This window comes from Lissotriton helveticus, chromosome 1_1, assembly GCF_964261635.1.
Source record: "Lissotriton helveticus chromosome 1_1, aLisHel1.1, whole genome shotgun sequence".
In the NCBI taxonomy this organism is placed as follows: domain Eukaryota; kingdom Metazoa; phylum Chordata; class Amphibia; order Caudata; family Salamandridae; genus Lissotriton; species Lissotriton helveticus.
This window is the reverse complement of record NC_136057.1, coordinates 1,296,952,303-1,296,980,221: the sequence shown is the minus strand read 5'-3', so window position 1 is coordinate 1,296,980,221 and position 27,919 is coordinate 1,296,952,303. Positions and strand designations below refer to the sequence as shown.

General features: G+C 44.3%; 1 protein-coding gene across 1 annotated transcript in view; it reads left to right on the top strand.

Moving 5' to 3' along the window:
• Positions 1 to 27,919, top strand: part of CHCHD5 (coiled-coil-helix-coiled-coil-helix domain containing 5) — a 40,798-nt gene that overhangs the window by 2,943 nt on the left and 9,936 nt on the right. Inside the window, exons 3-4 of the mRNA XM_078681065.1 lie at positions 13,074 to 13,214; positions 19,130 to 19,285. Of these exons, the coding sequence (XP_078537191.1) occupies positions 13,074 to 13,214; positions 19,130 to 19,280 (292 nt within the window). The 3' untranslated portion in view covers positions 19,281 to 19,285. The remainder of the gene's footprint in view (positions 1 to 13,073; positions 13,215 to 19,129; positions 19,286 to 27,919) is intronic.

The window sequence follows — 27,919 nt, the reverse complement described above, 5'->3', positions numbered from 1 at the left end:
GTTACAAACTCGCAAATAAATAAACGTAGAATAGAAAAATTAGTGGTGGATGGAGAGTGTCTCCTTTGTTGCTCCAGGATTCTCAAGTTCTTCCTTTCTTCATAAAGGGATTTTTTGAACCATGGTGCTGAGGGAATAGGCCTTTTGCTTTGAAGTGGAGCAACATTATCAATTTTGAATGCAAGGACTGAGAGACAATGGGAGGTAAGATCGTTGACATCCATGTTAGGGTCTAACCTTGGAAGTGAAAGCATAGCAGAATCACAAAGAGTGTCAAGGTCAAAAGTTTTTGGTGTTACAAACCTGGTAGTAGTCCTTTTAGGTTGACCAACAGTTATAGAGCGTGATAGGTGAAGAGAGAAGGGGATGAGGAAGTGGTCGGACCAGTCTACTTGAATAAGGATAGCAATAGTGAGCATGTTTTTAGATATAACATGGTCCAGATTTGAGCCCTTAGAGTGTGTTGTTTCGGTGCAGTGTTGGATAAGATCATTTGCTGAGAGAAAAGTAGCAAGGAGGGTCTTCAAAAGAGCCCCAGTGAAGATTAAAGTCTCCCAGGAAAATATGTCTGTCACTTTGAGAGTACTGGTCGCTGATGAAGTTGGTGAGTTCCTCCAAAAAAGAAGAGGAGTCACCAGGTGGGTGACGAATGGCATGAAATCTTAAGGGGGAGCAGTGTTGCACTTGAAGCTCCAGAGACAGGCATTCAAATGTACGGAAGGAGCTGTTAGGAAAAGCCTTAAGTTGAAGGGACTCTCAGAAGATGATTGCAACACCTCCCCCAACTTTGTTTGTTCTGTCATTTCTAAAGATAGAATAGTCGGTGGTAAACAGAAGATCAGACATAGTATGAGAGGTGTCGTTGAACCAGGTCTCAGTGAGGGAGAGAATGTCAAGAATGTGGAAAATGATGGTGTCAGAAATTACCAGTTTGTGTTTAATTGCAGATCTGCAGTTGTGGAACAAACAACGCAACTCTGACGAGACTGTTTTGGTGACGGGGGCGTTTGGGTAGAATAAGGCTGATAATTAGTTCTGACAGAAGAGATGGTTGGAATAGTACACAGAGTAGACTTACTTGGAGAGGAAAGTGGAAGGGGGTGGTGTTAGAAGTCTTGTAACTATCCAGTAAGTTAGCGATGTCTGCAGACACAGATTGTGATTGGCTTTTGTGGGGTGCGGGAGCAAGGTATTCCTCAGGAGTTTGGGGAAGTGGGTATTTGACAAGGGAATTGGGTTATTTAGAAAGGTGGACATCTTAGTGCTTAAGAGTGAGATTGTAGCTTCAAGTTGGGAGATAGAGGAGATGAGAAATCCTAATTGGTTTTCAAGAGAGAGTAGGGCTGAGCACGGAACGTTAGGTGGCTCGATGGATACAGGAGGGAGTGCAATTGGCGAGGGAGGGCAGGGAGAGGTGGGGGTGCGGGTGGTATTGCTGTACAAGAATAAAAGATGGAGATAGATGATGGTTGAGAGAGGTTGTTGGTTCATCTAAGGCGGAAAGAGAGTTATCTTTGATGATGTTGAACAGAGGAGAAGAATTGAGATCAAATTTAGGAGGAGACAGGTGAGGAACGAGAAGGGAGGGCGAAATGCGGGGAGGGGAAAGAGGAGAGTCATAGAAAGCCAGGAGGTTTGGGGAGAAGAGAGTAGAAGGGGCTGGAAAGGTCCCGTTGGCTAGGAGAGGTGAATGTATGGCGACAGGCGCCAAGCAGAGTGGGGGGGATTGGGCTAGAGGTTAGTTGAAGAACGAATATGGTTCTGCTAGGTCCGGGGGAGGGAGAAGGAAGGGATTACCAAGGGGGATAAGGGATAAAAGGTTGAGCAGCATTACTGGAGAAATGGGAGGATGAAGAGAGATGAAAGGGTTTGTGAAGAATGAAGGGTACAAGGTGAGGGGGAGAGTGGGTAGGGAAGAAGAGAAGAGAAGGGAGGAAAGGGGGAAAGTATGGGAAGTTAACTGGGAGATCAAGATGTAGGAAAGGTGGATTAAATAATGGGGTGGTGGGCAGGGTTACGGGAGAGGAGGTTACATTGGAATACCAAGAAGGTACAGAGTGGAAAAGGAGAGTGAGAGCAGTAAGAGTGGTGGACACTGAAAGGGTACATTTACTATGCTAACTGCAGTCGTAGTAGTTGGGGAAAGTGCAACTCCCCTCCCTCTAAATACTGCAAGTTGCATAGTTATCATTCTAACTCCAGTCCCGGAATAAAGTATTTTAACACCTTAGCTGCTTCGAACGTTCCGCGCCAGTGCGGAACGTTCGAAAAACAGGTGAGGCTGCATCAGCCAACGGTCATTCGCAGCACCAGCCAGGTAGTGCTCCAGTCGGCTGTTGGCCGACGGGAGCATGGAACGGGTTAAGAGTGACTGAAGGCAAAACAAATTGGAAAGCTTCTACACACACATTTGTCTTTTGGCATTAAGGGTACCAGATGACTCGTAACATGGATACCATGATCCACACGTAGGTGTTTATGTAACAGCTTAAAATGTAATGCATTTTGGAAGTTGTAGTCTTAGTTAAACTAAAATGAACTGACTAAAGTGTTAGATTGGAGTCATTTAGTAACTTTACTTGATTCACACAAATCAGTTGTTTTCCGTGGATGTCTTTTTTTATTTTAAATTAAGAATGGTGTACATAAGTATATTCTATGAATATCAGAAGCCAAAAACTGTGCACTCTTTTTCCATTAATGCTGTACTGAATATTGACCTGATTATTCATCAGTAATCATAATAACTCTTAGTCCTACTTGTCCTCATCCCAGTCATTACTTGAGAGGTGAATTGCACTTCAGAAACAGGAATCACCAGTCGTGCTGAAAGTGCAACACTCACCCACCCTAATCTGAGCGCCATAATATTGTTATCATTCCAAACATCCTCCTGTCACTATGAAGCACTGTTAAAGACCTGTAAGCTTGGGAGGGTGAGTGAGTCGTAAGGGCTATGACAAGCACAATTAAGAGTAATGATGATCAACAGTAAATAATCAGGCCTATATCTCTCATCCACTTCCCAGTCATTACTTGTGAGGAAAACCATATCCCTAATGGCCTACAACAGCAGAAATACACAAAAGCCACCAGATGCAAAACTGGGATTTTAATGCACCCACTGTGAATTCAAATAATAAAAAAAGAAACCAAAATCATAGAATAGAACAGGGGTGTAATGAGCAGGCCCTAAGGTAAGTGGGGTCTCCGGGTCTTCTCTACAGGAAGGGCGCCCATCAGCTTGTCTGTGCAGCATGTGTATCTCTAAAGCAGCTGCAGTGTGCTTCCTGCTTCGAGCTACCACAGTGCTGGCCCTGGGCTGAAAGAAAACAAAATAACTTATTTTTTTCTTTTCAGTCCAAGCCTGCCAGGCACCTTACAGGAGTGGGTTGGTGGCACCAGAGAGAGAGCATCCTCCACAGAGTACTGCACTTTTTAGAGGGAAGAGGCAGCACAGAACTTATTGGAGTAGAGGTTGAGTTGCCACCTTTTCCAGAGAAAAATGCCAGCCCACTCCTTTAACATTTGAAGATTCTTCAAAGGCCTTTATCGATTGTTAAGTAAAACTTTATGTGAAATAATCTTTATTTATTTTAACATTGTCTTTATATCTTTGTTTACTTACGTTATCAGTTAGGGGTCATTAGGCCTGCTGTATGAACACATTCTAAAGTATTTTCTTCTTAAGTTTCAAGAATAGGTTTATTGAAGAAAACTAAATGAATAACAATGCTTCATACCGTTAATCAGCAAATATTACATAGATAAAAGGGAAAAAGAAAAAAAAAATATTACATATTCTATTTGAAAGCAATGAAGAAAAGATATGACGAAATATAAAGATCTGGTTCTTGGAAGACTTAATGCAAAAAGAAACGGGAAGAAAAACTTAATTCAGTTAAAATATGCAATCATATAACTATTACTGAATTAATATCCTGAACAATATCATTTTCAATATAAAGGATGCCAGGGAAGCTGAACAACTTCTTGTAGTAAGGGGATGGGAGCAAAGGATGTTTTTGCACTATTATCTAAGAATTGTGTGATATGAGATTTGTTATTGGCAGTTGCTTTCCAGCAGATAACAAAGAATTGGAAGGATACATCCAAATTATCATATTTAACTTGGTGGTACGCTGTTTGTAATAACCATAGATTGGACACAACCTTTATATACCCTATATCTCTCGCTGAAGTATTTTCTTCTCACGTTAGCTGTTTAAAGTATATACTGATGAGGAGAAAAACATAAGGCCAAGACAGTAAATTATAGTAATTGCAGGTGATTTCACAATGTTGCCACTAAAGGATCTGATAAAAATCCAGAGTTCTTATTCCCTTAGGCATGCGTTGAATAACTTTGAATAACGTGCCAAGTCAAAGCTAAAAGCAATATGCAATATATGTATATATATATATATATATAAAATAATTGAAACAAATATACCAATAAAAGCACAGCATTGAAAAACAAAAGTGACCAGCTTTACTGAAATATTTAAAAGCGCTTAATGTATAATTGGTTTTAAACCAAAGTAAAACCTCTGCGTTGCATAAAACATTTAGGGGCAGATGTCGGTAATCACATATTACCGATTCCTAAATACCAAATTTTACCTATTCGGTATTTAGGAATCGGTAAATGTGATGTAGCTAATGATTCGGTAAATTTTACAGAATCGGTAATATTCGGTAATTACCGAGTCCGTATTTACCGAATCGGTAATTCCCATTCATTCCTATGGGCCTGGGAATTACCGATTTGGTAAATACCGAATCTGTAATAGGGGCAAGACTTACAAGGGTGGCAGGGTGTCACATTGACACCCTGTTGCACCCCTGAATAGGGCATGGGTGCACATGTGGCCACACATACATGCCCTAAGGGCACGTATGTCTGCCACATGGCACTGTTAAAAAAGCACAAAATACCTTTTTTTACGGTTTTCGATATTTACCACCAACTTGTAGTTGGTGGTAAATAACGAATCCTTAAATGGGAAATGCACTCACTTGAGTGCTCCCTACTTTAGGGATTTGGTCAATTACCGATTTGGTAAATTACCGAATCCTTCAATTTGGCCTCTTACATCTGAAAAGCCTAATACCGGTCGGTAACGGACGAAATTCGGTAATTTCGGCTGTTACCGACCGATATTAGGCTACCTACATCTGGCCCTTAGTGAATTCAAGTCAAGAATAACTGTATTTCGGCCCATAGAACCATAAAAAGGTCTACAGATTAAAAAGATTAAAATACAGTACATACAAGATTCACAATAAAAAGTTAACGTCTATATGCAAATTTTACCCAATCATTTAGTGAATTCAATATTTAAATAACCACATTAAGTTTCAGGATTCTAAAGCAGAGATCTCAACCTCTCTCTTCTGAGATTTATCTTGTTTTTTTAAAACTTGACTGTTGGTAATTTGCTTTTACAATTATAGACAGGATTACAAGTACCAGAATGCAATGCATTAACAAGTCATAGCCAAAATGGAAAAATGTGAGGTCACTATGTAAGGCCCAGAAGTCTTGTACACCCATGGAGCATGGAACCTTTTCCTCTTTTGTTTCCACAAAGTACGTTTGTGTTTTCAAACGGGTAGCTCCTTTAGCAAGAATGAATGTACAGAAGCATTGGTTGTTTTAGTTTCCAAAATAAAACCCTTTCCTTGTGTATAACAAGGCAGTCACTGATACCAAGGAAGTGCCTAAGGGGCTGTGAGGAAGGGGACCAAGCACATGATTTTATTGCGGAGGTGATGATAGTGGCAGGCGGCCATAAGAGAATTGTTGCTGAAAGGGGAGTCATGATATTGTGAGAGATCCAAATAAAGTCAATTTGCATTGCTTCCTGACATAGTTAGGGTAAGTTACCCGCAAAGGGTCCTTTATGGTGCATCATTGAAAATATCTGCTTTGTGTGCCTAAACATTATCTGCTTGGGATGAAGACAATGTTTCCCTAAGGTGTCAGTCCGTGTTACACTTGAGGCCTGAAAATGTCACATGTAAGCTGATTTAAATTTGGTAGCCCTATTTGACATATTTAAATGCAGGCATTGTGCCCTCTGCATATGCAATAAACTAAGGCAAGGAGTTCTGTAGGGACATGTGATTTATTTTAATCCAAGGAGATGCATTGAAAAGGTGACCACATCTCTTACACTGAATGTGAACCCCTCAACAAGTAATTTAATTTTTTTTACCAGGGCCATTGGAATTATGCTGCTTGGAAGGACCAAATTATGCGGCAGGGTTGACTAAATTATGCTGCAAGAAAAGGCAAATTACGTGACGTAATGTATCACATTTTGTGATAGTATTACTTAATCATTTTGTAATTTTTAGGTCGCGCTTAGCAGTGCACATGAGTTGCCCTGCAAGACATGCTGTATCCCATGTATGGGCATTCAGCATGCCCACCGCTTTGATTGGCTCCTTCATGTGCTTTTCAAAAATTCTTTGTTTTCATTGGTTTATAGCTTACAATTGTCCCTCCTTTTTCAGGTTTGGTCACACACTGGAGACAGCCTCTATTACATTAATTATTTCACGATGGGCCACATAGGTTAGTGTCGCACATTAATTGTTTTGTTAATTTCATACTCGGCAGTAGGGACTCCCTGCAGCCTTGCTGTGAAGCGTCCATGCCGCATACCAAAATGCTATGCTAATGCGTTGAACTGTGCTAATGTGTGAGTTTTATATCGCAGCTTGCAGCTGATGTGCCTTTCTGTTTGCAAAGCTCCCCTGTCCTTAATCTTGGCAGGGCGCCCAGTACGTCACAGGTGCTGGGACAAGGGGAAGTCTCTATCGTCTCTACCCACAGGATTGAGATGATGCCAGTAGCCAGCTGCTGGTCCCCACCTCTTCTGCCTCCTACACGTTTCTTCTTGGTTTGGGTCCTGGACCTGTGTAAGGTCAGCCTCTGTTGCTGCTTGTCCCGGGTCCAGGCATTTCCAGTTCCTCTATGTCTTCTTGCTGGACCTGTATCCCGTTCCTTGCCTTAGCTGGTTAGTTCCCAGTCCAGACTCCGATAGCTGCACCCTTCGTTATGGTTCCTTTTTCGGCAGTGCTGCTAGCTGCTTCTCTTGTCCCCTCAGTAATTCCTCATTCTAAGTCCTTTAGGCAATGCTGCTAGCTTCTTCTCTGTTCCCAATGGTAATTCCTCATTCTAGGTCCTCTAGGCTGGGCTGCTAGCTGCTCCTATGTTCCCATCTGTAATTTCTCATTCTAAGTCCTCCAGGCAGTGCTGCAGCTATGTATATGGTCACAGTGGTCTTTCCCCATTCTTAGTCCTCTAGGCAGTGCTGCAGCTGCGTCTCTGTTCTCAGTGGTAATTCCTCATTCTATGTGCTCTAGACAGTGCTGCAGCTGCTTCTCTGCTCCTGTTGGCAATGTCCTCATTCTAAGTCCTTTAGACGGTGCTGCAGCTGCTTTTCTGGTACTATTGTCAAGTCCCACATTTTAAGGCCTCTAGGCGGTGCTTCAGCTGTGTCTCTGGTCACAGTGATAATTTCTCATTCTTAGTTCTCTAGACAGTGCTGCTAGCTGCTTCTCTGGTCTCGTCTGTAATTCCTCACCCTAAGTCCTTTAGACAGTGCTGCTAGCTGCTACTCTGGCCCCATTGGTAATTCCTCATTCTAAGTCCTCTAGGCAGTGCTGCAGCTGTGTCTCTGGTACTAGTGGTTATTCCTCATTGTAAGTCTTCCAGACAGTGCTGCAAGCTGCTTTTCTGGTCCCGTCAGTAATTCCTCATGCTAAGTCCTTTAGACAGTCCTGCTGGCTGCTTCTCTGGTCTCATTGGAAATTCCTCATTCTTAGTCCTCTAGACAGTGCTGCAGCTACTTCTGTAGTCCCGTTGGAAATTCCCACATTTTAAGTCCTCTAGGCAGTGCTGCAGCTGTGTCTCTTTTCCCACTCTTTCTCTGGTCTTATTGGTAATTCCTCATGCTATGTCCTCTAGGCAATCTTTCAATGGTGTCTCTGTTCTCAGTGGTAATTCCCCATTCTTAGTCCTATAGACAGTGCTGCTAGCTGCTTCTCTGGTCCCATCAGCAATTCCCCATTCTGAGTCCTCTGGGAGGTGTAGTGTCCCTGTTCCCAGTGGTAAATCCTCATTCTTAGTCCCCTAGACAGTGCCGCAGCTGCTTCTCTCCCGTCTGTAACTCCTCCAATCTAAGTCCTCTAAGCAGTGCTGCAGCCGTGTCTGTTCTCAGTGGTAATTCCTCATTATTTGTCCCCTAGACAATGCTGCTCCTGCTTCTCTGATCCCTTTGGTAAATCCCCATTTTTAGTCTTCTAGACAGTGCTGCAGCTACGTCTCTGGTCATACATCCACTACACTCCAAACCAAAACACGTAGGTACAAGACATTGTCATTTGCAGTGCCAGTAGCACTTGCTCTAAAAAATGTGAGACCTAGTGCATTGCAAATGCTTGTTTGACAAGTTAACACTGCCTGGGCAATAGGTTGACTTAATTTGTACCAGTTTAACATGCAAAATTAGTGAAAAGCAACAGAAAGGTAGCCGGTTAACTTTTGCATAGGGCCTTCTACTGCACTGCAACACGTCACTTAGATTTTTAGTAAATTTTGTTTTGCTAAAATCTTGAGCTTATGCAGCAGATGACGAGTTATGTAGGAAAAACATTATAATTAGTGAAATGACGCAGAATCACATAATTCCAGTGGCCCTGTCTGGTACCCAAAACAGCAATTACCCATATTACCAGTGGAAACCAACCCAGTAGTGTAAATCCTAACTCCGGGGTCAGTGGCATCATAGTATTCATTGACTGGGAACCTGGATACCAGTGTCTTCGTAGATTCCAAGGTGGTGGTCAAATGTGTTCCATCTGGAAGGATTAACAAAGAAGGCAACCGGGAACAAAGTCAGGTTGATCTTCATTCATCCTGCATGTTTATCCTGAACTTAGCTTCTACGAAGGTCAAATCCCGGGAATGAAGAAGTTAGCATTTTGTACAATTGAGAAGAAAGTCATGGCAATTCAGGAATTTTTCGTCATCTATACTACAGCATATTAACCCCTGATAGAACATAGACCAACGATTCGTCAATGTACGGAAAGCTACAGTTGGAGCTTCTACTTTTGTGAAGAGCCTTGGAGCTAAGCGGATACCAAGCGAAGAACTCTGAACTGCCAGTGTTGATTCTGGATACAAATTCTCAGGAATTCCTGGTGGTAATGTGTGAAAATAAGCATCCATCAAACCTGTAGTAGCCCAGAAATGATTTGTAGGGGCTAGGGGGACGATTCTCTGTCATGTCTCCATCTTGAATGGAATACTCATAAGCCACTTGTTGACGTTCTTAAGATCTATCAATTTTGTGAATTCACTGGTCATCTGGGACACCAGGAAAACCACTGAATAGACTCCGTTCTCTTTTCAATATCAGGACCGGAACTATTGTTTGTTTTTCCACCAGAGCACATATTGCTTGCTTCATCAATCCTGTTTTGATTGGACACTTTAGCCAAGGCGTAGAGATCGTCCTCAAATCTGGAGAAAGAGAGTAGAATTATATCTTGTAATCTCTCCTAGTAATCAGCAACAATTCATTATCTGTTCCATTGCTCCAGAAAATGCAAAATTCCTCCTCTAATTAGCAACTTCAGGTGAATTTATGCCTGGGACCTCAGCATAGCCAGGAAGAAGGGTCTTTCCCAGAAGTGTCCTGCTTTTGTTTCCAGGAGTACCAGCCAAAAACAGGCCTTCCCTGGAACTTGAAAATGTGTTCTGAAGGTTGGTGTCTTCACATGGTTGTCAGAATAAAGATTTATATTTAGAAAAACCAGGCTACCTGAATTGCTGGCATCTATAGGAATAATGATGCTTTCTTACTTTGAAGGCGGTGTAATTTGTCCTCCACTTTGAGACCAAAGAGTCACGCTCCTTCAAATGGCATCCACAAAGATGTGGACCCTTGAGATGTTTCTGCATTCCAGTCCTTTAATAATAGATTGGGACATGTAGCTACTGATGCTCCATCAGCCAAAGTCGAAGCTCTCACCACAACAATTGATATATCGGGAAGAAATTCTATGAGGCATTCCATTGTGTTTTTATTAATGCAGAACATTCATTACATCCTTGAATTGGCTTTAACAGACCTTTTGGATTCTGAACAACTGAGAGGTGTAAGCCTGATAAACACCAGCCCTAAGAGCAAGGTGAAAGCCTGACTATACATTTTTTAAAGGCCGAATCAACCTTTTTCTCAGTGGGGTGTTTTTCAGAATATTTCCTTCAGTGATTGGCATTCTCCCATCAAGGATAGGCACAGCAGAATCAACATAAAGGGTGTCCAGGAATTTGGAATCATATTCTCCAAGGCATAGAGAGTTCCTATTGGAGCAGAATCAAGCCTGATTTGCCTATGGATAGGTCTAATCTGAGGGGACATGGTAGGCATAAAAACAGTGGGTTGGAAGGCTACCTAAACCGATTACCTGTGGTTAAACTTACTGCAAGCTTCCTCCCATCAGCTTTTGTGGATTTGATGTAACGCCCTAAGTGGCCAATCCAGGCACACCGCCTGGATGTGGTTCCATTGCTCAGCCACTGGAATTAAGCTATACTCAACTGAAGAGCCCGATTAGGGAGAAACTGGTCTTTGGTTTCTTGTGTTTCGGTTTTGGAAGGACTAGGCTTGGTAATTCAGACTGGACTGTTCCTATTGGATCAAGACTGATTAGCATGTAGTTGGGTGTCATTTGAGGTGGTGTGGTAGGCAAAAGACCGATGGGTTGGAATGCTACCACAAGTGATTGCCAGTGGTTAGACTTATTGCAAGGTTCCTCCCTGCACCTTTTGTATGTTTCATGTAGTGGCCAAGGGTGTGCCAAGGTGTGTTTTTTTGTTGTTGCTTATTGTGCCACTGGAATCAAGCAACACCGAACTGAAGAGCCCCAATCAGAGCAAAACTGGTCTTGGGTTGCTTGTGTTCCTGTTCTTAGAGGATTTTGCTTGACAGTTCGAGCCTGACTATTTCTATTGGAGTAGGATCGAGACTGATATGCACATGCCTCAGTCTAATCTGAGGTGGCATGGTGGACAAAAGAACAATGGGTTGGAATGTTACCCCGTGCGATTGCCAGTGGTTAGACTTATTGCAAGCATCCTCCTACTTCCTTTTGTGTGTTTGACTGGTTGGTGATATGCAAATGACAAATATTTGTTAAAATCCTATTTCTACACATTGTTTCTGCAATGTATAGTTTTATCAGTTAATTTGCATGTCTTTGTGTGGCAATTTCAATGGGAAATGTGTTGTCTGTAAATGTGTAATAGTCAAAGTATTCAACACTGCAAATCGTCACTTAAACATACATGCCAACAACTAGACACAGGAAAGACAATGGAGAGATGTGTTTTCCCTATTGGCTTGGATTAAAGTGGGGGCGATTTCAGGCAGTGGTGCTAGAACAATTTTCAGAGTGGGGTTGCTTCTATCAATGTAACATCACTGAGATCATAGGGGTTGTTAAAAATCCATGCATCACACAAAGAACAAGTTTAGCAAATTGCTATGTACATTCAGAAGGAGAGTAGTAAGGGTGTGGTATGTATGCAGTTGTGATTTGGAGAGCACACTGCTGCAAATATACTCCTAAAGCCTGGTATGGTAGCATACTGGCACGTTTTGAGTATTGAGTGAGCACTGTAGCACAGATGAATCGCGCTGCTTAGTACCCTACAAAAGTACCACTTGACTCAGCAACATGAAATGCACAATATGACTTGATTGCAATACTTCTCATAACAAAGCTGTTAATCTCAAAAGAGGATATCTACCTAGAGGCCCCAAGTTATTTAAAAAAAACTTCAAACCATTGTTGGATTTCTTGCTAGGGTCTTTGTGCTATTTTCTTAAAATAAGCAGAGTGTCCCTCTGTAATGTAATACACCTCCAGGGAATCCTGCCTTTGTAACCAACTGCAGCCATACTGAGGTGGGTGGGCAGAGGGGAGGTGGTAAATTAAATTACAAGTCACAGCATACAAATAGTTGTTGGCTAAAATGCCACGGTTGGATAACATAGTCACTCATGATACATGGTCTCTTTGCCGCCATATAAAGAGCCAAACTATATTTAAAGTGGAACATTACACATGGCCTCTTGGCCAATATGAAAATACATTTTTATCCAATTTAACAACCGAGATCCTGAGGTGTAAAAAAACAAAAAGTCCAGAATTTAGGAATCTCCAATCAAGATTTGATGTTTAACCAGGCAAACAATGTTTTTCTGGTTTAAGATAGTTCTCCAAGATTTCTTACTCATACTCTGTATGTGAGAAACTAGGATAAGAGTACCAGCTGAATCCGTTTTTCTAGTCATGGACTTTACTTTTGTAATTGTTTTAGGTAAGTTAGTCCATTTGGTTCAATTCAAATGCACAACTCCCAGAATGCTGTGATTAACACTTATTATGCACTGCATTCTGAAAAAGCTAAAGTTGCATTACTAAGTGGTATTTACCACCTTGGTATTATTTCTCAAACAGAGGCCTAGGACTGGAAAGCAGATTTCCCAGTGAAAAACGAAATCTTCTAGTAACATATGTGAGAATTCCTGTGAATAGTCTTTGATTGCAGAAGGACTGCATAACCCACACACACAGTGTTCATTGTAGTTAGTTTCAGGCATGTAATATGATTACAGTGTTTTTAAATCTACATTTTTCTTCAAATGTATTTACTATCCAGTCAGTGATGTTTTATGTGGTCAAAATATATGCAAGCTCTATTAAGTTATAGTTGAAACATACCGAGACCTTTGAGTTTCATCATCAGTAATTATTTATAATAATAAATAACACACTTTTGTAATTTGGATAATAATCACTTTTGTATCTATTTGCTAATGCTGATACAGTATATTCAAACACATATGAATAAAATGAACTTGCTTTTCCCAAGGCTGCCTCTTGTCTTAAGCACCCAGGATGGGCAATAACTTTACCACTCTAAATATAATAGCCAACATCTATGATCTCCTCATGGACTTTGTCTGTACCTCTGTTTGTAGGCAAGCGGCCATGGAGATCACAGCTCGATACTGCAGGAAAGAGATGGAGCAGTATGGAGAGTGTGTGGCCTCCAAGCCCTCTTCATGGCAGCAGGATTGCCATGAGCTTAAAGTCGGTGTCGCACAGTGCACCTCTTCACAGTAAGTACAAGCGATTATTCTATTCTTGTGTATGACACTTGTTCACGGACAACAAGATTCGTGATTCAGATTTACTGTGGTGCTTACTGTTCGAATGCAGAGCCATTTTTAATGAAGTCCACTGAAACATGTTGCACATATTTATTTATCATGTGGACAAAATGGCTTACAAAATGGGGTAACAGTATACATGAGAGTATTAAGATGATGATTCAGAAATTGTTGCAGCCGGGAAAAGGGTTGTGAGGGCGAGACAGTACATTAATAGTGCAACCTACGCATGGATTATTAAACTAGCATGATGAATGACAGCCTTCATTGACAATGAGGAATGCCATTAACAAGATCTGATTGTGTTGTGGACATTCCGGTTCAGCACAAACCTCAAAGTTGGAAGGAGGGGCTTCACACATTGAGTGAAGATGGATGTTTGGATTTTAAAAGTGGAGATTGATTGACTAGGTTGAACACCAAATGGTGGGGGAAAGATGATTTGAAGGTTTTATTATAGATTAAATTTGCTACAAGTGTTGTAATGTAATTAAGGGTAAATTAAGGGCTTTCTTGTGGGCTGCATGGTGAGTAATGTGTCAGCCCAGTAGTCAAGCTCATTCAGGATGCACTTGCTGATGAGGGACTATATCTATCAGTGTCAGTTGTACATTAATGAATGCCTGGTCCCCTCCAGATGTCCACAATAACTACTGTTTATGTGGCTCATTCCATTTATATGCATTGTATGTAAAATCAACGTTTGTGGATTTCCTGAAAACCGGGCCCTACCTTGTTCTCCTGCACCTTAGTGGACAAGCCTGGTGGACAAAGTTGAATGTGATTAGCTGGTCCAAGGCAGACATAATGGATGATATGATTGAAGCCAAATTGTGACTGTCAAAGAGAATCCACAGTTGTATAGCCCATGTTGAGGCATTGGGGAGTTTAGGAAGAAAGGGAAGCTTTTGAGAAACTTTAGGGAATCTTGTCAATATGGTTTGTGGTGGGAGCACCACTGTATTCCCATCAGTGCGGTTGTAGGAGAACTCTCAAAGCCGGTATGATGTTATCCAAGTGAAGCCGTTTATAGTAAGCAAAGGAGGGGCCTTGTATTGAGTTTTGGAAGAGAAGAGGCTGTTCCCAGGTGGTACCTTCCCCTTACTGAACTGTGTCAGAGGCCTTGGGAGGGGCAGGTAGTTCTCAAGAGGACCATTGTCTGACCCCCTCGACGTCGTCCCAGATGGGACAGATTTTTTAAAAAGATTGCTTTAATGGTCAAGGGCTACTTTAAACATATGTTTCCCACTTTGGAAAATTCAGAGGTGTTGGTCTGTGGTCCCGTGAAGGCCTTCATTGGGTTTCGCCTGCCGAAGGCTGCGCTCTGCGCAGCTCTTCAGCGCAGGTGAAATCCTATGTCGACAATAAGCACTTCGGGAACGTCCCCCGGCTCTCATTGGCTAGCTCCATAAATGGAGGCTAGCCATTGAGTGCCGGATCTGTCCGTCAAGGCCGGACCAGATTCGGGGGCGTTCCCGAGATTTTTTCCCAGGGCGGAGTTACGTTTTTTCCCGTTCCCTCCCCTTTCACTGAAAGTGAATTCAGATGCGCTGTCCATTCCCGCCCCCTCCGTGTGCCTTTCCGCCCCCCTCGCTGTCCTGTGCATGTTTCCCGCCGTCCGTGTCCTCTCCCGCCCCCTCCCGCCGTCCGTGTCTTCTCCCGCCCCCTCCCGCCCCCTCCCGCCGTCCATGTCTTCTCCCGCCCCCTCCCGCCGTCCGTGTCTTCTCCCGCCCCCTCCCGCCGTCCGTGTCTTCTCCCGCCCCCTCCCGCCGTCCGTGTCCTCTCCCGCCCCCTCCCGCCGTCCGGGCCATTATAATATTAAGAAACAAGGTGTTGATTGAATTTGACGCACAAGAGTTTTGACCAAGGCACCTGGCGCCGGATTTAAACTCTGTTGATCAGGCAAGTAAATGGCTGATCAGCATCTAGTCCTTTTCAGTTGCAGGTGGTTGATAGCCCAGAGACACTTGTTGCGTCTTGTGCACGGTGAAATCAGTGCCCGCCATGTTGTGAGAGGACAGAGCAGGGTTGATGGAGGGGAGTGACGGCTGCTCCTCTGATTCACAGCCGGAGCCTCCCCCTCTGCAGAGCTCGTGACGGCGTCGGCACTGCACCCAGCACGGTGAGGAGTCCGAGCCTTGCCCAGGAGAGACAGAGCAGGAGGCGAGCTGCAGAGGGCACGGGGCGCCCCGAAGGATTTCTGCAGCCATGCCAGCCGTAATTGTCACCACCAGGTCAGTCTGCCCCAGCACTCAGTGCTTGTGAAACTAAGCACGCAGCATTGTTGTTATTTTCTCTGGGAACTTTGTCACACTGACGACGCTGAACGGAGTGTTTACTTGCTGAAAGCAGGCTGGGCTCCCCAGCCACCGGTGGTTCTATACACAGCAGCAGCTTGCTTTTTATATGTGCAGCTAGCAGTCCCTTCTCTTTGCCTATTGCTTACTTTACTTTCTTATCCAGAAAGCCAATCTTTTTGCTTGCAAACGGTTCTGGTCCGTTGGCGGTTCTCTTTTGCCACTGATGAGATCGTAGTTGCTTATGCATTGTCTCTGGTTTTGTTTTGGTGGTGTAGTTGTTTCTGGCACTATTACAGATATACTCAGACACGGCAGGGTTCCGTCAGACACTGTTATGGTACAAGTTATTATAGGCACTGTCGTATTGAATTTTTGAGAAATCTGAATTATTCTTTGGGTACTTTTGGTCCTTTTCAGGTACTGGGGTGGTTTTGGCCTGACACTCTTATGATTTTCTGGCACAGCACGTTTTGCTATGGCACAGTGCTGGTCCTGTTGTGTCACTTGGGTTCTGTTTTGCAGTTTCTGTGTGTCGACTGGCCCTGTTGCTTCATTCTCCTGTCGGAGGGGGTTGTATTCTGCTGCTGTTAGTATGTTGCAGTCCAGGCCCTTCGAACAAACGTTGTCCTTTTCTGGTTCCCACCTAGCCCCTTACGAGCTCTCTTCCTGGTACGGCTTTCCTCCTGTCGTCTCGTACTGCCTGAGGGTGACCTCCTGTCGTCTCGTACTGCCTGAGGGTGACACATGAGAAGCGAGCAGCAAACTGCACACGGGACACTTGTTTATTTCTTGAAGTGACTTCCACTTACAGATCTTGAGCAGCATAGCCATGTATCAGGTGACAGATCTCACTAGCTCCTACCTTAAGAGATCAGATCTATCCCTCAGTTTACACTGACCTCGCAGATCCTCTTCATACATAGAGATCTTTTAAACTATGTAGATTTGGCAGAATTAGGTGTGCATTGCTTTTTACAGGTACATCGAAAACTCTGCATTTATATACCTTGAATGCCCAGCATCTAGAGTAGACCATAAAGTCCCCATTCTGCTGACATGTACGCTGTAATTAATATTTATCTTATTTTAGGAACCGTATCTGTATATGATTGTTGATGTAAGTTTTGGCGGATGTTGGAACGAGCTCTAATGCAGACACAAGGTATACATGTTAAATTTGGAGCAAATTGATTCTTTATCAAAATACTGAAATGTTAATCTCATATTTAGAATGAGCTGAAAATGTAAAAAAAAGATGGTTTGCAGTACGAGCTGCATGTTCCAATGTTCATAGCTTTCAATACGAGGGTGTGTTGGAGACGAGGTTAAATGTCCTCACCTGTGTCATGTTCCCAGTTTGTGGGAAATTGTGGAATCTCAGATCGAAACAGGCATTGACAACACCAGTAAGTCTCAACTTAATTTGCCAATCTATGTAAACACACACATTCACAAATGTATTTCCATGTGCTGCATGCACAAATGCTGTTTATTACATTAAATCCTGTCGTGTTGGCCTTGCCAGTGCTGGGAAAAAGGATTGTTCTCTGTATGGAATACATATAGGAAATAAATAATTGAATGTGACAAGCAGCGCGATGATTGAGTGTACAATTCAAATGCCCTTGTCCCTCATGCATTTCCTGGAAGGTAGAAAGCAAATAGGCACTAGCTTGAGGTCAGAGAGTATTACTCCACTGGATGACGCCAAATCCCACTTTAAAGAATTTGTAACAGTACATCTTGCTGACAGATGCGTTGTCAATTGATACCAGAAAAGATTGCTTTCTGTAAATAGTGCATGTGTGGGATAGAGAATTTCATGTGTGATGATTCAGTGTACTTTCGGGTGGATGTAAAGCCCATTCTGCTTATAAATAAGTTATTGGTAACAGTAGGTCTTGGGGACAGCTATGCTGTCAGGCAAGACCTCAAACACGAGCATTAGCAAAGCCAATATATTTCACTCTTGAGACCTAGTGGCTTTACTACTGCTTTTTAGCCATTCTGTTCTAGGGGAGTAACACTGATGGCACTAATTGGGTGGGGGGGAGCAGTACAAGGGGTATTGAGGAGAAGCCGTTGGTGACAGTAGGAAGGTGCAGCTGGGGGAAGGAAGGAGCACAGTCTGGGTATGAGGAGGAGAAGCAACGAGTGACCGAAGGAAAGGAGGTGGGATGAAGCAACATGGATGGCAGGCATGGGACATCCAAAGCACAGTGGTATGCAGTAGTGTACGAGGTTGTTATTCCTCCACTATAGTTGTATGCCGTCTTCTTCCCAGTTCAGTGGTATTTGTCCCTCGCAGTTACAATTGCAGCCTCTCTCGTGTAGTCAGGACATAATGTTTCTACTTCTGTGGTTTCATTTAGCTATTTAAGGTACTCTGGGAGTTGTTTTCGTTTGAGTGGCAGGCCGGATACCAATTGTTCAGAATAGCCAAGCACTGGAAACATGGCTGTGCTTGCTTCCCTGCCCCCTGGCTGTGCTTGCTTCCCTGCCCCCTGGCTGTGCTTGCTTCGCTGCCCCCTGGCTGTGCTTGCTTCCCTGCCCCCTCGCTGTGCTTGCTTCCCTGCCCCCTCGCTGTGCTTGCTTCCCTGCCCCCTCGCTGTGCTTGCTTCCCTGCCCCCTCGCTGTGCTTGCTTCCCTGCCCCCTCGCTGTGCTTGCTTCCCTGCCCCCTCGCTGTGCTTGCTTCCCTGCCCCCTCGCTGTGCTTGCTTCCCTGCCCCCTCGCTGTGCTTGCTTCCCTGCCCTTTCGCTGTGCTTGCTTCCCTGCACCCTCGCTGTGCTTGCTCTCCTGAGTGGGTGTGTGTGGCTCTGGGTGTGTGTGTGTGGCTCTGGGTGTGTGTGTGTGTGTGTGGCTCTGGGTGTGTGTGTGTGTGGCTCTGGGTGTGTGTGTGTGGCTCTGGGTGTGTGTGTGTGTGTGTGTGGCTCTGGGTGTGTGTGTGTGTGTGTGGCTCTGGGTGTGTGGCTCTGGGTGTGTGTGTGTGGCTCTGGGTGTGTGTTGCTGCCTCTGGGGGTGTGTGTGTGGCTCTGGGTGTGTGTGTGTGGCTCTGGGTGTGTGTGTGTGGTAGTAATTGCTGTCTGCTGAGCTCGTCCGTAGGGTACAATAGGTCTCACTTTTGCTAGAGATTAAGCTATTGGCAATGTAAATGACAATCCATTTATTTATCTGTTTTCAAAACCAACACATAAATACAAATTTTGTCATTTACAATGCCAATAGCTCTAACTTTTCCAAAGGCGAAACCGTTGCATTGTAAATGCTTGTTTTTATATTTGCTGCCAAACTGAGGGCTTCACTAATTTACCTGTCAAAGTAATATTTATTAGGCAGGTCATCTTGAGAGTCCCTGCAAATGTACAATTTGAAATGTACGACCTTTTGGTACATAGGTCACGCCACAAATTATATTTCCTTTAGGGAAGCAGTTGTGGTGCAAATTGCACAGTGCTGGTTCGGAAATGGAAATAGTACATGTGGCCCTATATTCAAGAGACTTGTGTTGCGTGCCAAGTAGCCTTATGTAACGCTCACATTGCTTCTGGTTTGTACTCTTTCAGCCCTATTATTCAGCGGATCCGTCAGGAGTGTGCAGAGCCTTTCATGGCGTTCGAGCAGTGCCTAAAGCAGAATCAGTCATCAGCCGTCAACTGCGCTGAACACGTCACTAAATTCCTAACATGTGCAGAGAGTGTGAAGGTGGTGACTTAAAGAAGGTAGAGTTACAATAACCTGTGGCGCCTATGCTGATGTCATATTGCTCCTGAAGCCGCTCCATGGCAAGGTCCAATGTACATTCATCAACTTCCCCAAATGCACATAATGGAGATTTTCATAGCTGGTTAACGATAGGAAGTCCACATTTTATGAAAGACACTGTAGGGAATATTAGGCTTTCTTATCTTTCAGATGTATTTACAGTAGCCACAAAAACAAAGAAATGGAAAGGGAAACAACATTTCCCAGCAATCCCGTGCTGGGAAACTGCAGGATGAGAGAGAATAAACCAATCAGCCAAAATCCTAATCCATAAGTATTAGTCAGTTTCAACCTGAGACTTCTTTTGTTGATGCAGACCAACTCAACACTGGTGGAGGAGTGTCGCCCCACTGGCTCAGAGCCGGCAAGTGAAAATAAAACGATATTCGATATTTTACTATAGTTTTATTTTTCACTTGCCGGCTTTGAGCCAGGCTGTGCAGGAGGGAGGGGCAGAGCATGGTGGGGGGGGGGGGGGGGGGGTGGAGGAGTGCTATGTTCACTTCCAAGTGCAAATGTGTGTTTTGCCAAACACACATGCGCACTTGGGTTTCTCCAACCTCCAACGCAGCTGAGTTGGAGAAGCCCCAAAGACTTCCTGACCTGAGCGGAGTATCTCATCAGCCCGCTCAGGCCAGTCACCGCTCTGCTCCCAAACAGGAGAGCAGCGAAAGGGAGTCTGTGACGCTGCCCCAGTGCCTGCTGGGACAAGGAAGTCCACCGAGGCTCAATGCGAGGTTATGGTAAGTGTTTTTTTATTATTATCACCCCCCGCGCGTTCCTCTTCCCACGCTCCCTCCACTTGCCTCACCACCTCTTAATAGTGTTGGCTGCCACTTCAACTAAAAATTCATAAAGAAAAGAAGACCATCCAGAGAAGAAATCCAAAATGAAATATCAGTTTGCTCATCATCCATATAAAGTTCTCGAAATTACCTATAGAAAAGAAGTAACACGTTTAGGGATGGAAAAAATACCCTTGCTTGTAATAAAGACAGTGGCGGTGTACAATTGGCATCTGTCTCTTAAGTAAAATGAGGGCTTTCCCCTGCTAAACAGCTGGGAAAATCTGCATTTTAAGGCGAGACCAGAGTCCCTATTATGCTTGTTTGAAGCACATTTACTTCTACCAAAGAAGGATGAGCCACCAGCTTGCAATAACATTTTCAGAATGTAGAGACTTTAAACCACTCAACCAGTCTAAGAATGTCTTCAAGACTTGCCCTGGCCCAAACTGCTCTAGAAGCCTTAGTACCTCTGGATGATTGGGCACCAGAAGTTTGTGTGCACCCCGCCAAAGACATCCATTTATCCAACTGGCTAAGGTTGAAGACAAAAATGAACAAAAGATTTGTGAAAAGAATACAACAACTTAGGGTAGGGCTTTCTTAAATAAACCATTTTAAGTTCAAATTCCTCTAAGCGTCATAACCCATAATTTTGACGACAATGAAAACATGGTTAATTAACTGAAACATATTAAAAAAGAAACTTTTTGAAGGTGAATAGTGCTAAAAAAATAGCCTAGCCCTGACACACTTTTAAAGTAGACCAACAAAATAAGATAGTTAACTTTGTGGGTGATATCTTAAGGGAGAATGCATTGGAAGCTGGCCAAGTGTGGAACAATTACTAGATTAACATCTCATCAAGATGAATAAACAAGAGTTAGGCCAATTGAAAAATCTAATAATCGCCATCACTTTTCAGTGGCCGAAACGGCAAAGCAGCCGAAACAATCATTATCTTTGTATTCAAGCACTCCCAGCCTTATACCATCAGATCATGTTAATCTGTCTGCTTCTTCTAATTTATTGTTGAATCCCCCAGTGAACATCTCAGAGGATTATGTTTCCATCTCGAGATCTCTGCAGAGTCTTGAAAATATTCTGGCATCTAATCTGTTCTAGGAAGACATTAATATTGTGGATGGGCTTCCTGCCTATGTGGGCATTAATTTTGAGGCTGTCCCCACTGGCCCTGTTTAGGCCCCAGGCAAACCCAGCAAAGTTTTCTCAATTTGGCACAACCCATGAATCCGGCCTGCAGCATAAATGGAAGAGTGTTAAGTAATAATAAACTAAAAAGCAATAAAGCACCGTTTAAAAGGAAAGTGCGGAGAATATCTAAGAAAAGAACAAGAAAGATTACATTTCAAGATGTGGGTATATCATCTGATAACGTTGGGCCACTTGAATCCGCCACTATCCCCAGGATCGAGCAACCCCATGTGCTGCCTCAGTGCCAGTCGAGCATTAGGGTAATGCTAAGACCCACTCAGGCTGATCATGATATACCCATGGCTTCCTGTGTGGAGGAGTTTCACTTTGGCAGAGTTGGAGTGGGAAAGTCAGTCTGGAGGACCACACTTGGTGGAGGTTCAAATCTGCCGCCAGTTCTACCGATGATGCCGTCTAGGTCCTCCAATTTGTAGATCTTTTTGCTGACTCGGAGTCATAAGGATTGCTCAATTGATTTTGTATTTTATCTCAACTGCACTCAATCCCTCAGTTAGGCAAAATGTCCACAAAGGACAGCTCTCTGGTTTACACTTTAAACCCTGGAAGTTATCAGCAGCTTGGCTGTTTGTAGGGGTTTACTTTCACTCCAGGGTGGTGGCGGAAGAAGTTTTGAAATGAGTTTAGGCAAGCATGCTTTGATATCTATCTCCTACCCCGCCGCAGGCTTTCCTGCAATTTTAGTTAATGGCCACCAAGAGGCACCCCTTCCAATAGTGGTCCCCGCCCCTGATTGTGGAGGCCATGGGGAGTTGGCCTTGAGAAGATCCTAGTGGTAAAAATGGAGAGGGGTAGACAAATCTTCACTAACCAGGTGGAGTTATCTGGAAAGCAGGAGCATGCTTGGAACTGGATAGCGGGGACCATCAATGCAAAAAGGGAGTTCTCGAAACGCCTCTTTCAGAGATCCTGTCTTGGAACATAGCTGGCGTGAAAAGGAACCTGGCGTCACGCTGGCTGGTTATCAAGATCAATAAAGTGGTGATAGCAGCCTTGCTGTCCTATCCAGTGATTCTCCGAACTGTGCTGTTGTATCCGTATCGGGGCTTCCCTCTTTTAAGACCGGTAGGGGGGATATTAAGTAATGTTCTGATTGGAGTAAAGGGGACTGTATGGGATCCCCCAATCTGATTCTCATTAATAAATATTTCTCCCCGAAATGTGATTAAAATATTTTATCCCTGTAATTTGCACACTTGTGTCAGACCCAAAGGCTGTTTCCCTGAGCTCCCATCCTTGTGATGGGTGATTTTAATGAAAAAATTCCTCCTGGGCAGACGAGGGACTTCATTCAAAGGGATAAAGATTTGGCCTTGAATGTTCCCTGTCTTGGGGAGTCAGACAAGGGCCGGCAATTGGAGATCCTACTTAATAGCTAAAATATATCCATAAGGAATGGTAGTTGTCCTGGAGATCAGCCGGCTCAACTGACGTTTGATAATGGGAGGGTGACATCCCTGATTGATTGTTATAATATCTTCTGAGCAATTTTGGTATGGTGAAGGATCTTTTTGTAGGTGACCTCGGTGGTAGTGACCATAAGTCCCTTGTCCTCACGTGGCCCAATAGCTGGCCACTGCATTGTAAAAAGATGTCTAGACTTTTGTGGTCATCTAAATTAAAACAGCATGTTATAAATGGTGTGAGGGGGTTACTTACAGAGTAATTTAATGCACCTTTACACCGCACAGTAAATGCTTTTGAAACCTTATTTCCTCCATGAGGGATTAGGCGGCCTCAGGCCTTGAAAGGGCTGGGTCAGAACGGACCTTTTTAGGTCAAAGTTTTGCTCAATATTAACATAAGTGATGCTTTTAGAGCAGGCGGGGAGCTGAGGGAGAGCCTGATCAAACAACTTAGGAAAGCATTTCGGAAGGAAATGCAGCAAATTAAGGGGCGGTCAAAAGATAGCCTATGGACAAAGGCCATCTCTTTCCTGCGTTCTGGCAACTTTAAGGGCATTTGACGCATCACTAACTGCATACTTGGGCTTGTCACACATATCGCAGCAGTATCAAAGATGTTTAAGGAACAACTGCAAACTGAATTTCAGGTTCCAGGAAGATTATTAACGTTTCTCTGCAAACCGAAATAGTACCGAAAAATTCGAAATATACTGTTGTGAAGCCTCTACTAAAGAAACCATTAGTAGATCCTGAAGATTTATCAAATTATCGTCTAATCTCCGTTTTACTTTTTTTTGCTAAGCTGTTGGCAAGATCAGTCTTCCTGCAGTTAAATGCCTATGTGGACTCAAATGATATATAGCATCATTTCCAGGTGGATTTCAGACAAAGCGTGGGTCCGAATGTTGTGGAGTCCATCAGGGATCAATGCTGTTCCCTTTGTTATTTGATCTTTACATGGACTCTTTAGGAGAGCTGATAGTTTTGATCTATAAATGTATGCAGATGACATTCAGATCTTTTTAAGAAGCTCAAAGGACCTAAATGTTATGGCAATTATCTGGTAGGTCCAGGTGGAAAAATGGATGCATGGCAATCATTTGAAATTAAATAATAAAACAAAGTTTCTTATTTTTGGAATTTCTGCCATTTTAGCCTATTCGCTTGGTCTTAAGCCAGTGCCAGTACTATGGGTCAAGAACTTGGGATTCAAACCAGACTCCAATCTGTCATTATAGAGCAAATTAAGTCTCTGGTGAACTCCTGTTTGTTCCAATTGTGAACATTAAAGAGGCTGTTATGCCTCGTTGGTTTTCCTTATAACGTGCAAATTCTCAGTACGTTCATTGCCACTAGGTTAGATAATTGCAGCACAATTTATCTGGATCTACCAGACTATCTATTCCACAGACTGCAATTGATACAAAACTATGCGGCCAGTTTGACATTGGGTCTTTATATTTGGTGCAAAAGACAAAATGACCTTAAGGGATATTTTGAGTGGTTTTACCCAACATCCTGTCTGAGATGCAGGGATAAATCACTTTTAGCAATTTCACGAGCCCACCATGTCTCTGTGAGGCTGAGTTCAATTGCTGCATCGAAGAGATAGTAATCCACCTGAACATTTTAGGAAATAATCTGCTTTTCTGAGATTTAGGAAAAGTTTGATGTATTATCTTTTCCCCAGAATCATTTAGACATGGCTATCAACCTTAATTGAGTTGGTGCGTTTTTTAGGTCGAGCCTGTCCCATTCCGCAGGAATGGATAGGATCGAATTCATGTCGGCAAAATCCTCTTCAAACTAAGGGGTTTCAGCCCGGCGTTTTCTTGCAGTTCACGTGAACATGCACGAGCATTCACGGCCAGGGCTTCTCCTCCCCTAGCAGCACTCCTCCCACACCAGCAACTCCCCCCTCCCACACCAGCACCTCCCCTCTCTCTCCCCGCAAACACAGCCTTGCCGTAGCAGCACTCCTCCCACACCAGCACCTCCCCCCACCCACACCAGCACCTCCCCTCTCTCTCCCCGCAAACACAGCCTTGCCGTAGCAGCACTCCTCCCACACCAGCACCTCCCCCCTCCCACACCAGCACCTCCCTTCTCTCTCCCCGCAAACACAGCCTTCCTTTCATTTCTCCTCCCCCTCCTCAGCCAGCTTCCCCCAGGCCGTGTTCCCTCAGATATGCTATTGCATATCGTTTGCTACCTCTTGTATTTTGTTGCTCTTGATACTTGCACAACTGTCACTATTGTCTCATGTAACGTAACGTTTGCTTTTGTAACATGCTCACTTGTAATTTTGGCTTCATGTATCTAAAAACGCCTCCCTCGCGCTCCTTTCTCCCTCTCTCCCGCTGCCTAGTCCTCCCACCCCCTCCCTCTCCAGCGCGCGCTCCACTCGCATCTGCCTGCTGCTCCCCCCCCCACTCCCCCAACCAGCCTCGGCCCAGGCAGTCACTCGCACACACCCTTTTCAGGCAGAGTCAGTGTAATCTGCAGGCCGCGTCGCTCTTTTCTCATCCCCAATATCTGCAGGCAGCTAGTCATATCTTTCCGCTGCCCTCTGTGGCCTGTTCATTTCCCCCTCGTGGATCAGCCACACTGCAGAACTGATTAATTTCCTCTGGCTCGCCATCTTCCCCAGCAATGTAGGCTGCTCTCTAATCTAAATAGCACATGGACAGCTCAGCTTGGGGGCACGGCGCTATCTGACACGCCGATGCGGCCCCCGAGACGGATTCACTTCAATGGCTAGCTGGCGTGGGCCGCGGGTTTCTGGTTCGGTAAAAGCTGCATGTCTGGCAGCACTTTCCATGCAGGGATTTGGTAATATAAGTCCACAGGTGCCAAGCTTCCCTGTAATTTTGGCTTCATGTATCTAACAAGCATTGGCATTGCCAATAGGTCTCGCTTGTGGGACCTTATAAGTATTTAGTTTTGCAGCACAATATCCGATTATGCAACTCGGATATTGTGCTGCAAAACTAAATACTTATAAGGTCCCACAAGCGAGACCTATTGGCTATGCCAATGCTTGTTCTTTGTTCTGCTATCTTGAAGTGGTTTGCTTCCATGTATATCCCAAAGGATTGATTGCATATCTTCTTGTTGTCCTGTAGCTGGCTGGCCCTTCAAGTCCAGGAAAGAACATAAGTGGTATCCAGAACGTGTACCGCTTTGTGGGAATCTTTGTGGTGCTTTATATAGTTATAATAGGGCACAGGGAGGATGGGCAGAGGAGGAGCCGCAAAACCACAAGGCCATTACCGCAATCACCACAGCCACCGGAGCCCAAGAGCTTGAGAGTCTGGGGGCAGGATCAGCAACCCCCACAACTCCTCTTTGCAGCCAGCTCTTCAACGGATTTGCAGACTGGCAATGGGACAAGGAGGTAAGGTGTTGTGGCGCTGGGTGCGGTTTGCGGCATGGGTGTGCTCCTATCCCACTATCTGTTTGCATCTGTCCTCCCGCGCCCCAACATCCTGTTATCTTCATCCTACTACACCCTCTTGTGCAATCTTATGTGCACTTGAGCAGCGTGCTCGTGCCCCTCCCATTTCTCTCCCTAACGGTTGCGCTACATCATGGGGGGGGGGGGTGAAGCTGTGCTGGGAAAAGGAATTGGGGCATTCGTCATCTAAGGCAACTGTCTATCTTATCTCACCTCATTAGACAGCAGATACCTCCTTCGAGCCTTAGGCCTTGACTACGTGTACCAGACTAACCAGATTGATTAAACAACAATGCGCTCTGGGAAAACTCCGGGGTAGGCCATCCAACTGTCAGTAAAGGGGGGGGGGCAGAAAAAAGCTGCCAAAAAGGCAGCCAAGAGAGATATGTTCACCTCCACCAAGGGTCTGGCAGGCAATATACCCTGATTACTAGTACCATCACCATCTGGTTCTCTATATACCTCCATGTCTCATTCATGTTCTCCGCCATCTAAACACTTCAGGATTGCAGATTATTTAATCTCTAATAACCCAAACTCCAATTATGAGTTTAGGAGTTCTCCTCAGCTTGCTCCTTGCTTTCCAGCTGGCTATTGTCTTGTTTCTTTAGGTGATGAGCGAAGCGTTCTCGCCACCCAGGCACACTTGCACAGTGCTAACTGTCTCAGCTGAGGTTCACGCTACAGACCACCAGGAGGGCAATTCATCGTTTTTGGAGACCGTCTTTGTTTGTTTAATTTCTTCCCTGAAAGACGCCAACATTGTGAGCTCAGCGAATATGGGCAAAGGCAGCAGGAGCATTCCATTAGACAAAGCGACTGGCCTAGCATTTCAGGCAATAAGCCCAGCATTGATTGCTAAGTCCATGTTTTCAATTAACAGACTGAAACAGCACCACAAGCAATTTTGAATGTCACTTGGCCCCCTTCACCCCTATAAGCCCTATCTAGCTAAACCTATTAGTAAAGTTAGTTGGCCTATACTGCCATAACCATGAGGTCAGATAGAGGCGCACTCTCACTCGATTGATCCAATGAAATCAGCAATATTCCAAGGTTTTCTTTTTTGTTCTGGAACATGGCTGGAATTAAAGGTAAAAATGAGGACCACATGTAGTCCGACTTTGTGAGCTCCTTCACGGTTCTATGCCTCCTGCTCACACAATTGGGTTCAAAATGTTCCACCACTCAGCCATCCCATCTTTATCCGGTCTTCGGAAAGGGGGCCTGGTGATTTATGTCTCAAACTTGGTTAAAGCTAAACCCTTTGTTAGAAGGGGCGATCTCAGAGGGCCAGGTTGTGCTCACCCGACCACCCCAGGACCCACCTCTCCCACAGATATTGCAGAGTCTTATCGGGAGGTCCCCACCGGGGAGGACTTCAAGTCTAGGATCGTACACACTGAGCTCACACCACACTTATGAATGGACACCACACCGTAGGGATTCAGTATTAAGTTCTTTATCAAACAGTAAGAAGAATCGGCACTCTTGTGTACAAGCGATCGAGGGATCGTAAAGTCTCTAGGAATTCGGGACGGGGGAAGCGGGACAGTCTTTAGCCTTTAGGCCAGTACGAAGCGTACCCTGCGCACAGCTCTCAATCCTCGAGCCGGGATATAAGGGAGATGATGGTCGTACTGGCTGCTTCACTCACGTCGAGTCTGCTCGGGTTGTGATGGTAGCGTCGATGGTCCAGCCGGACCAGAG